This window comes from Saccopteryx leptura, chromosome 10 (genome assembly GCF_036850995.1).
Source record: "Saccopteryx leptura isolate mSacLep1 chromosome 10, mSacLep1_pri_phased_curated, whole genome shotgun sequence".
Taxonomy (NCBI): Eukaryota; Metazoa; Chordata; class Mammalia; order Chiroptera; family Emballonuridae; genus Saccopteryx; species Saccopteryx leptura.
The window spans coordinates 8342111-8354219 of NC_089512.1; the positions used below are offsets into that span (position 1 = coordinate 8342111).

Consider the following 12109-nt stretch of genomic DNA (forward strand, 5'->3'; position numbering starts at 1 on the left):
AGAGTTGATGTTTCTCATCTATCTTCCTGTCTGTCTGTCTCTCTCTCTGTGTCTTGCTTAAAAAATAAAGTTATCTAATCCTTTTTTTAATTAAAGAGACATTTCCTATTGTGGTTTTTATGCTTAGCATGCCAGGCTTCTCTTCTACAAATTATAAATATGCAGAGTTACAGGACAGTAGAAGCCTTTTACATTTTGAACTGACAAGCAGACTGCCTTGGTAAAGGTAATGGGCATATCTTGCATGCTGTGTTCCACAAAACTTATTAAAGATGTTGAAGGCCTTGACTGACACTTCGGTGGGGAAAGGTAGAAAAGGGCATTCACGGAAGAGGCTTTTAAGAAGTACAGTGCACTCACACAAAAGACCCGTGTCTCATTCAGATTCAGGATTGGGATATGAGGGGAGGAGTCTATAAATACATTTTTTGGATAGACATTTTATTGTAGTTGATGCACTATCATGATGGAGAAAAGTCTACCAAGTAAATTTAAAAGAAAATCCTTTTTCCTTTAGTAACTGAACGAGGAAGGGATGCTGTTGGCTTCAGAGATCAAACAGCTGCCCCAAAGACTCCTAACAGGTCCAGAGAGAGAGACCCAGACAAGCAAACTCAAAGTAAAGAAAAAAGGAAACGACGGGGATCCCTCTCACCACCTTCTGCATATGAGCGAGGAACAAAAAGGCCAGATGACAGGTAAGTGGCTTGTGTGAGTTCTCTTTTCTGAGAGAAAAGAGTCAGAAGGTACTTGAGTCACACACTTCTGATTTTGGACACCAAGGGCTTTCTCAATAAGTGTATTCTTTTGATGAGTGAGTATAAAACTTGAGCAATAACTCTGGCCTGTTGGCTTGGTGATAGAGTGTCGGCCTGGTGTGGGGAAGTCCTGGGTTCAATATCCAGTCAGGGAACACAAGAGAAGCGACCCTCTGCTTCTCCACCCCTCCCTCCTTTTCTCTCCCTTTCTTTCTCTCTTCCTCTCCTGCAGCTGTGGCTGGTTGGAGCAAATTGGCCCCAGGTGCTGAGGATGGCTCCATGGCCCTGCCTCAGGCACTGAAATAGCTTGGTTGCCAAGCAATGGAGCAGTGGCCCCAGATGGGCAGAGCATCGCCCCCTGGTGGTCATGCTGGGTGTATCCTGGATCGGGTGCATGCAGGAGTCTGTCTCTCAGCCTCCCTGCCTCTCACTTATTAAAAAAGAAAATTTTACCAATAAATATTGAGACAGTCTCTTTTGATATTAGCTGTGAAGACTAATAATAGAGTTTTGGTACTCAAACTTTTAAATGCTATTTGAGGAGCCAAAGATTTGTTCTGTAAAGGGGCATGGGTGGGTGGGAAGGCTGGTGGGAGATCACTTGTCAAAGATAATGGTGATTCTTCCAAAGTCAAAACTTTGTTTTCTAGTGACTACTGTGCCATACCAGTCAAAATGTTGATTGATCTCTGTGTCAGAAGCTGTGTTTGTTACACTAGTAGGGGAACAAACCACATAATCACCCACTAAGAACTAGAAAACATTTATTCCAGAAATGTTCTTTTTAAATGTTAAATTCAGGCCCTGGCTGGTTGGTTCAGTGAATAGAGCGTTGGCCTGGTGTGTGGACGTCCCAGGTTCAATCCCTGGTCAGGGCACACATGAGAAGCGACTGTCCACTTTTCTTCCTCTCCCTCTCTTTCTTCCCCCTCTCTTCTCCTCTCGCAGCCAGTGGCTCACTTAGTTTGAGTGCTGACCCCAGATAGGGGTTGCCGGGTGGATCCCAGTCAGGCTGCATGTGAGAGTCTGTCTCTCTATCTCCCCTCCTCTCCCTTAAAAAATAAAAATTAAATTTACATTTATATATCCGTTGTAGAATTTTAAACTTTGGGCTGTCTGGGTATGTAATAGCAACTAATTGTATTTTTAATTTGCTTTTCCCTAATTACTAAATACTAGATTGAACATCTTGTCATATATTTATTGGCCATTTCTATTTGCTCTTCTGTGAAGTACTTTTATGTGTTGTTCATTTATTAAATTATTTTTCTCTGAGTTTTAGTAGTTTTTAACATACATTCTAAATATGATTATGCTTTGGTGATAATCTTTGCAAATATTTTCCCAATTTATGGCATATATTTTGAGTCATTTTGTATTTTTTGATATACAGAATTTGTTATTTATGATTTAATTGAATATATCATGTATTATAAGGTTCTGTTATGGTTAGTGCTTACTGTGTTTTAAGTTCTTTCCTACCCTTGAGATAATGATTTTTTTTTTTTATTCTTTAAGAGATTTGAGTTTTAATTCATTGGGAATTTTTGTATATATTGGAAGGTATGGATCTGGTTTCATATTTTTCCTAAGCAAATACCCAATAGTTTTTTTTTCTAAGCTGGTGAGCCTGCGCTCAAGCTGGAAACCTTGGGGTTTCGAACCTGGGACCTCAGTGTCCCAGGGTTGAAACTGTATTCATTGCACCACCACTGATCAGGCAAAGTATATGTAATTTTTTATGAAGGCCCTGGCCGATTGGCTCAGCAGTAGAGCGTTTATCCTGCGTGTGGCTGGTCCCTTTTCTATTCCCGGTCAGGGCAAACAGGACAAGTGCCTATCTGCTTCATGCCTCCCCCTTTTGTCTGTCTGTCTGTCTGTCTGTCTGTCTCTCTCTCCCTCTTTCTTTATCTCTCTTCCTCTTCCTCTCCTGCTGCCATGGCTTGATTGGAGTGAGTTGGCCCCAGGCGCTGAGGATGGCTTCATGGTGTCTTCTTCAGGAGCTATAAGAGCTCTCTCAGGAGCTAAGAGCTCGGTTGCTGAGCAACAGAGCAACACCCCAGATGGGCAGAGCATTGCCCCCTAGTGACTTGCTGGGTGAATTTCAGTCAAGGCCATGCAGGAGTCTGTCTCTGCCTCCCTTCCTTGCACTGAATTGAAGAAAAAAAAATTAATGAAATTATGATTTTTAGAACTTTATCTGTGGGATTCACTGAGGCCTGGATTTAATGTGCTCTCTTTTATAGGCCAGTGGTCAGCAAACTCATTAGTCAACAGAGCCAAATATCAACAGGACAACAATTGAAATTTCTTTTGAGAGCCAAATTTTTTAACTTAAACTATATAGGTAGGTACATTATTATTAAATTAATTAGGGTACTTCTAAGCTGGCCTTTGCTAAAAAATCAAGGGGCCAAAGAGCGCATGCGGCTTGCAAGCTGCGGTTTGCCGACCACTGTTCTAGACCGTTTGCATTTGTTTCTGCCAGGCAGTTAAGGATACCACCCCACTAACACTTAAAGGAAATGCTCTGCTTAGAGGTTTTTATATTTTTGTTGTTTGGATAAACATATGCCCTTATCCATGAAGCTCTTATGGATGTTTCTTTGCAACAAAACCTTTTGAAAGAAGTTGATATTGTAAAGATTTTTAAAATTTTATTTATTTATCGAGGAAGGGAGAGAGAGAGAGAAACAATCTATTGTTCCACCTATCTGTGCATTCATTGGTTGACTCTTATGTGTGCCCCTTCTGGGGATTGAACCCACAACCTTGGTGTATCAGGATGATATTTTAAGTAACTGAACTATCACAGGGTATGAGGCTTATCAGTAAGATATTATACTTGGTATTGCACAGAGAAGAGTATATGAATATAACTCTCCATCCTTTCATGTGTGCATATCCATCCTTTATTTATATTTGTTATAACTATGTGTGACCAGATATATGTCAAATTCTGTAGCTTTTATTATTGTATTTTGGTTTCTGTTTAAATTTTAGAATTTGTTTTTGTTTTTTTTGTTTTTTTCTGAAGCTGGAAACGGGGAGCAGTCAGACAGACTCCCACATGCACCCGACTGGGATCCACCCGGCACGCCCACCAGGGGGCGATGCTCTGCCCATCCGGGGTGTCGCTCTGTTGCGACCAGAGCCACTCTAGCGCCTGAGGCAGAGGCCACGGAGCCATCCCCAGCGCCCGGGCCATCTTTGCTCCAATGGAACCTTGGCTGCAGGAGGGGAAGAGAGAGACAGAGAGGAAGGAGAGGGGGAGGGGTGGAGAAGCAGATGGGCGCTTCTCCTGTGTGCCCTGGCCAGGAATTGAACCCGGGACTTCTGCACGCCAGGCCGACGCTCTACCACTATTTGTAGTTATAGATCTGTCCCCAGCTATAAAGAAGAATCTATTTAGTATGCTACATGTATCTTTAATTTGAAATGCTAGAATCTGAGAATAGGTAAAATTATTTTCATTTAGATGTCTGTTTCCTTGGGCTTCTCTCCTATCTGCAAGATTCCTTAAGTAACTTTGAGTATGATTTTTAACCAGTGCCAAATTGAAGTTAATGATTTTGTATTGAGTGACATAACATTTATTTTTGCTTTGATTGTGTCTATAATTTAGGAAACAACTTTTTGTGGTGTTCTTATTGTTTTCTTTCTAGATATGATACACCAACTTCTAAAAAGAAAGTACGAATTAAAGACCGCAATAAACTTTCTACAGAGGAGCGTCGGAAGTTGTTTGAGCAAGAGGTGGCTCAACGGGAGGCTCAGAAGCAACAGCAGCAGATGCAGAACCTGGGAATGACATCTCCACTGCCCTATGACTCTCTTGGCTACAATGCCTCTCATCACCCCTTTGCTGGCTACCCACCAGGTTATCCCATGCAGGCCTATGTGGATCCCAGCAACCCTAATGCTGGAAAGGTGCTCCTCCCCACACCCAGCATGGACCCTGTGTGTTCTCCTGCTCCTTATGATCATTCTCAGCCCTTGGTAGGACATTCTACAGAACCCCTTGCTGCCCCTCCACCTGTGCCAGTGGTGCCACATGTGACAGCCCCTGTGGAAGTTTCCAGTTCACAGTATGTGGCCCCAAGTGATGGTGTGGTACATCAAGATTCCAATGTCACGGTCTTGCCAGTGCCAGCCCCAGGCCCAGTCCAGGGACAGAACTATGGTGTTTGGGATTCAAACCAACAGTCTGTCAATGTACAGCAGCAGTACTCTACTCCTGCACAGTCTCAAACGACCATATACTATCAAGGGCAGACTTGTCCAGCTGTCTATGGTGTGACATCACCCTATTCACAGACAACTCCACCAATTGTACAGGTAACTAATTTTGGACCTGTCTTGTGTCTTACAATTTGTTTATTGGGTGTTAAATTTGATGCCTGGGGAAGTCCTGCTATTTATCACTTTTTTTTTTATCACTTTTTTACATTGATCAATACTAGTTGTGTATTATATAACAAATTACTCTAAAACTTAGCACCTTAAGGCAATAAGTATTATTTTATAGTTTCTGTGGGTCAAGGATTTTGAAGCAGCTTGGCTGGGTAGTTCAGGCTCAGACTCTTTAGTGCAGTTATATTAACCAGGGCTGTAGCCATCTCAAGATAGAAGACAGAAGATTCACGTTCAAGCTCACTGGCCTGGATTCTTGCCCATCACATGGGCTTCTCAGTAGGGCTGTTATTGCATGCTAGGTGGCTTCTCCCAAAGCCAGTGAGCAAGAGAGAATGACTTTTGTATTAGTCCTTTCCTGTTTTCATATAGGTAGTGAAATTATTTATCATTTATTCTTCTGTATACCTCTGTCATGGTAATTGAGTTAGGACGTGGTTTGCCCTTTCTTCTTCCAGACCCAGCTTGTGTATTATTTCTTATAACCCTATATTTTTATTATGAGTTTGCCAGAGTGACTCTTGATGTATTGAGCCTAAGGATATTACTATGGTAGGAAATAGTAATGTTAAATTTAAAGCTAAGAATGTACTGATTTTGTATTTAAAATGTATTTTTTTTTTAATACAATTTCTTTTTTCTATAAAACAAATGATAACATTTTAAGCTTTAAAAAAAAAGAATGGTCGGCCTGGCGTGCGGGGGACCCAGGTTCGATTCCCGGCCAGGGCACATAGGAGAAGCGCCCATTTGCTTCTCCACCCCTCCCCTCCTTCCTCTCTGTGTCTCTCTTCCCCTCCCGCAGCCAAGGCTCCATTGGAGCAAAGATGGCCCGGGCGCTGGGGATGGCTCCTTGGCCTCTGCCCCAGGCGCTAGAGTGGCTCTGGTTGCGGCAGAGCGACGCCCCAGAGGGGCAGAGCATCGCCCCCTGGTGGGCAGAGCATTGCCCCTGGTGGGCGTGCCGGGTGGATCCCGGTCGGGCGCATGCTGGAGTCTGTCTGACTGTCTCTCCCCATTTCCAGCTTCAGAAAAATACAAAAAAAAAAAGAAAGGGAAAGCCAATTGCCTATAGATTTCCCCCAGCAAATAGAGATTTGACAGGCAGGTGCTATTTGGATCTATCTCACCAGTCTATATTTTTCATATTATTTTAGTGAGACTGTAAACCAGTTTTCCCTTTCTATTGCTGCTGTTGGTTTTGGCATTGGCATATGATTGTCATCTGGATTGGATAGATACTGTAGAACCCTGAGAAATGTTCATTTTCCCGTTACTTTTTGACGGTTCAGTTTCAAACACTATACCTCCAAATGAAAGATTATGCCAACTTGGATGTTAATTACTGCCTTATTAGAGCTAGAAAAGCATACATTATGAATTCATTCCTTCATTTTACTTTTTAGAGTTATGCCCAGCCAAGTCTTCAGTACATCCAGGGACAGCAGCTTTTCACAGCTCACCCACAAGGAGTGGTGGTCCAGCCAGCCACAGCCGTGACGACAATAGTGGCGCCTGGGCAGCCTCAGCCCTTACAGCCGGTAAGAAATCTTTTGGTTGATAAAACTCTCATTGGCTATTTACCTTATCTTTAGAAAGTTTACTTTTTTAAAAATTTGGTCCTTTTTTTTTGCTCTGGGTTTTTTTGTTTGTTTTTAATTTTTACTTTTTTTTTTTTTTTCTTTTTTTTTGGTACTTTTCTGAAGCTGGAAACAGGGAGAGACAGTCAGACAGACTCCCGCATGCGCCTGACCGGGATCCACCCGGCACGCCCACCAGGGGGCGATGCTCTGCCCATCCGGGGCGTCACTCTGTCATGATCAGAGCCACTCTAGCGCCTGGGGCAGAGCCAAGGAGCCATCCCCAGCGCCCGGGCTATCTTTTGCTCCAATGGAGCTTTGGCTGCGGGAGGGGAAGAGAGGGAGACAGAGAGGAAGGAGAGGGGGAGGGGTGGAGAAGCAAATGGGTGCCTCTCCTGTGTGCCCTGGCCGGGAATCGAACCCGGTACTCCTGCACACCAGGCCGACGCTCTACCACTGAGCAAACCGGCCAGGGCCTGTTTTTAATTTTTGTAGTCACCAATTTCACTCAAATGCCTATGCATCCTGAGGGAATGCTATTACTTAGTCTTCTATAGAATTTAAAGCTGTGTTAATGGACATATATTTTGCTCCTGAAATTCCTCCTTTTATTTGTAATTTAAACTGACTGACCTTGTATTTTCTATGCTTTGCTCTGCATTTCTGAAGTAATAATTTTTAAGATCAGCTACTAATGTGATACTGTATGAAATTATACTAGACACCATAGACTAGTATAGTAGAGAATTCAGTGCTACTTCACTATGCATGTTGTACAGTGTGTATGGAGGGCAGCTTTTGGTATTCACCATATGTAGAAGGATATGGTGAAATCTGATGAAGTGTTGTTTTAGAATGAAATGGGAAATAGGATGCCGGTCTTAGAAGCATTGAGAAATTCAGCAAGAGAATGACATGATCAGAATAGCAATTTAGAATGAATACTTACATTGTGAAGAAGGCTCTTTAAGCAATCTGGCGAGTGATGGTGGTTCTAGGTAAGTGGAGATGGAGTAAAAAGACTACATGTGAAACAATTGGGAGAAACACAGTGGGTACTTAGAGCAGAAATTTGAGGGCTTGCTATGAGTTGGGTCCTCCTAGACATTTTTATACAAACATTACATTGCATTTCTTTCTTTTTTTTTTTTTTTGTATTTTTCTGAAGTTGGAAACGGGGAGGCAGTCAGACAGACTCCCGCATGTGCCCGACCGGGATCCACCCGGCATGCCCTCCAGGGGGCGATGCTCTGCCCATCTGGGGCGTCTCTCTGTTGCGACCAGAGCCATTCTAGTGCCTGAGGCAGAGGCCATGAAGCCATCCTCAGCGCCCGGGCCAACTTGCTCCAATGAAGCCTTGGCTGCGGGAGGGGAAGAGAGAGACAGAGAGGAAGGAGAGGGGGAGGGGTGGAGAAGCAGATGAGCACTTCTCCTGTGTGCCCTGGCCGGGAATCGAACCCGGGACTCCTGCACGCCAGGCCGACGCTCTACCACTGAGCCAATCAGCCAGGGCCTACATTGCATTTCTATTATTAGATGTTGATACTCTACTGAGAGTTGAGGATCACAATGAATAATACTTAAAGTAGTCTGAGTTTAGTGAAAGGTGCATATAAGGAGTTTGAGGAAGGAAAGAATTATTCCTAGGTGGAGGGAGGATTAGTAATTTAATTTAATAAGTGCTGAATGATGTGGAATATTAAGTGACACCATAGCTTAGGGAAAAGAGGCCAGATAGAGACTATAGGAGTGGAAGAACTGGAACTCAAGCAAAGCCAAAAAAGAACAACTACATGAAGTGGAGATAAGGTAGGTTATGCACAAAGCAGCAATCTCAAAGACCCATTGTGCTTAAAAGTGGATGCATTTTATGTTAGCCTGGGATCTCAGGTTCCTCTTTAACTGTTCAAGCAAAGGTAAAGCTGGAAAAATTATTCTTGTGTGTGTCTGTTTTTGTTTGTTTTTTAGCCTGAAATGGTTGTGACAAATAATCTCTTGGATCTGCCACCCCCCTCTCCTCCAAAACCAAAAACCATCGTCTTACCTCCCAACTGGAAGACAGCCCGAGATCCAGAAGGGAAGATTTATTACTACCATGTCATCACAAGGTAAGCAAGAAGGGCTGAGTGGGCACCCCTAGATCAGCTTTCAGTTGGTCAGAAGCTGCCTTTTTGTTTGTTTTAGTTTGTTTTTGTTTTTGTTTTTACAGGGACAGAGAGAGAGATAGATAGGGACAAACCGACAGGAACAGAGAGATGAGAAGCATCAATCATTAGTTTTTCGTTGCGACACCTTAGTTGTTCATTGATTGCTTTCTCATATGTGCCTTGACCGCGAGCCTTCAGCAGACCTAGTAACCCCTTGCTCGAGTCAGCGACCTTGAGTCCAAGCTGGTGAGCTTTTGCTCAAACCAGATGAGCCCGCGCTCAAGCTGGCGAGCTCGAGGTCTTGAACCTGGGTCCTTCCACATCCCAGGTTCTATCCACTGCACCACCGCCTGATCAGGCCATAAGGGGAGCTATATGCAATGACTTTTTGTCATTGGCTGTTCACTGTGCTTGAGTCTGCTTGGTTTCCAGAATCACATCTTAAATCTTAGGTCATACCTTAGACTTTGGTCCTTTTTAGATTTATTTGGGTGGATTTTTAATATGCAAGACTCTTTTTTTTTTTTTCATTTTAGAAAGGAGAGAGAGAGGGAGAGAGAGAAGAAAGAGAGAGACAGAGAGAGAGAAGGGGGGGGAGGAGCAGGAAGCATCAACTCCCATATGTGCCTTGACCAGGCAAGCCCAGGGTTTTGAACTGGCGACCTCAGCATTTCCAGGCAAGACTCTTTTGAACAGAGGGAAAGGGGGTGCTAGGATGGGATAAAGCTGAAGGGAAGGGGGGAGGGTGCTATGAGGACTGTGACAAGGGAGATGTTGAGGGGAATATGGGGGAGGGGGATGTATTCGGGGCAACACTAGAATCTATGTAAACAATAAATTAAAATCAATTAAAAAAAGACTTGGAGAAAACTAAAGAGTTTTTTAAAAATGATAATGACTTCACCTAACATCATAGATATCAGGGGTCATAGGCAGACCATTTCTATAAAAGGCCATATAATATTTTAGTCTTTGATGGCCAATCTCTGCCATGACTACACTATTCTGCCACTGTTGTGTAAGCAACAAAGACAATACATAAATGAATGGGCATGTCTATGTTCCAATAAAACTTTATTTACGAAAATAGGCAGTGGACCAGATCTGGTCTGTGAGCTATAGTTTGATGATTTCTGCTATATATAAAAAACCCAATTTATCTTTTTCTTAGAAATTAAAAATACATATTTTTTAGACAGACAACTTTATGTGAATATGTGTTTTCTGTGTGTATGTGTGTCTGTAGTCATCAGTATATAATCTTATGTGAGTTGTTTGGTAATTTATTTATCAATCTTTAGAACTTTATATACAACTACATTATTTATTTATTTTTGGTGAGAGAGAAAGATATAGAGAGGGACAGATAGAAGGGAGAGAGATGAGAAGCATCAACTCATAGTTGTGGAACCTTAGTTGTTCACTGATTGCTTTCTAATATATGCCTTGACTGGGGGCTCCAGCCAAGCCAGTGACCCCTTGCTCAAGCTAGCAACCTTGGGCTTCAAGCTGGCAACCTCGGGGTTTTGAACCTAGGACCTCAGCATCCCAACCCGATGCTCTATCCACTGTGCTACTGCCTGGTCAGGCACCAATTACATTATTTTTAATTCTTGCTTATACTTTGTTGCAGGGTCAGCAAACTATGCCTGTGGACCACTTGTTTTTACAAATAAACTTTCTGGGAACACAGCCACACTCGTTTATTTAGGAATTGTCTGTGGCTGCTTTTATACTACAGTGACAGAGTAGTGACAGAGACCATATGGCCCATAGGACAAAGATATTTACTCTCTGAATCTTTATAGAAAAAATTTGTCAACTTCTTCTCTTTTGTATGGCTATATCAAATTTTATTTAACCTACTCTGATTGATGGATTTTCACTATTTTATATGTAACTAACCCTGGACACCCTTAAGACACTAATCTTTCTACCTTCTTTTGTTGATGATGAAAAGAGACATGCATTTTAAATTGATAAATATTGTCTGTCTGCCATTAAAAAAGTCATTTGTATCAATTTAGACTTCCACAAAAAGTAAACAAAAGTGCCTTTTCATCATGTATGTTCTTTTAACCTTAGATGGAACATTAGTAGATTATTGGCAGTTTATATCTTTGTCAGCATTGTTAGATATTTTTATCAAAGGCATTGCAAATGTTTTTGTTTGTAATGCCTTATGACATAAAGTTTAAAATTTTTATACAGTCAAATATTTTCTCTTTATGTTTTCTGCTTAGTGGCTCTTAGTCCAGGGAGCACACCTGTGCCTTTCCCTGTTACCTTTACCTTTCTCTTTCGCTCTCATAAGCTCCAAGGGCCCTTTTGCCTCTGTAACTTGTTTCCTGAGTTCATTTCTTCTGCAGCTTATTTCTTCTACCCCTGTGACTTTCTAAATAAACTTTCTCTTGCCCTGGCCGGTTGGCTCAGTGGTAGAGCGTCGGCCTGGCGTGCAGAAGTCCCGGGTTCGATTCCCGGCCAGGGCACACAGGAGAAGCACCCATCTGCTTCTCCACCCCTCCCCCTCTCCTTCCTCTCTGTCTCTCTCTTCCCCTCCCGCAGCCGAGGCTCCATTGGAGCAAAGATGGCCCAGGCGCTGGGGATGGCTCCTTGGCCTCTGCCCCAGGCGCTAGAATGGCTCTGGTCGCAACAGAGCGACGCCCTGGAGGGGCAGAGCATCGCCCCCTGGTGGGCAGAGCGTCGCCCCCTGGTGGGTGTGCCGGGTGGATCCTGGTTGGGCGCATGCAGGAGTCTGTCTGACTGTCTCTCCCGGTTTCTAGCTTCAGAAAAATACAAATAAATAAATAAATAAACAAACAAACAAACTTAAAGAAAGGAATAAAAGGCCTTCTATAAAATACCTTTATAAAACAAGCCCTCATTATGTTACTAACTGAAAGCATAGTGGTTTTAAAAACCATTGTTTGCAAATTTGACCAGAACTTTGTTCTTTCAATACCAAAGCAAACTTTTTTTGGGGGTTTTTTTTGTTTGTTTTTTTTTCCTGAAGCTGGAAACGGGGAGAGACAGTCAGACAGACTCCCGCATGCGCCTGACCAGGATCCACCCGGCACGCCCACCAGGGGCAATGCTCTGCCCACCAGGGGGCGATGCTCTGCTCCTCTGGGGCATCGCTCTGCCGCGACCAGAGCCACTCTAGCGCCTGGGGCAGAGGCCAAGGAGCCATACCCAGCGCCTGGGCCATCTTTGC

General features: G+C 43.1%; 1 protein-coding gene across 3 annotated transcripts in view; it reads left to right on the plus strand.

Moving 5' to 3' along the window:
• The window catches only part of SETD2 (SET domain containing 2, histone lysine methyltransferase), a 111717-nt gene that overhangs the window by 87377 nt on the left and 12231 nt on the right, over positions 1 to 12109 (plus strand). Inside the window, exons 13-16 of one of the 3 annotated variants that reach the window (XM_066351806.1) lie at positions 518 to 698; positions 4424 to 5096; positions 6575 to 6709; positions 8717 to 8856. In XM_066351806.1, the coding sequence (XP_066207903.1) occupies positions 518 to 698; positions 4424 to 5096; positions 6575 to 6709; positions 8717 to 8856 (1129 nt within the window). Of the gene's footprint in view, positions 1 to 517; positions 699 to 4423; positions 5097 to 6574; positions 6710 to 8716; positions 8857 to 12109 lie in introns of those variants that run through there. The other 2 variants (XR_010747242.1, XR_010747243.1) reach the window with 2 other exon arrangements.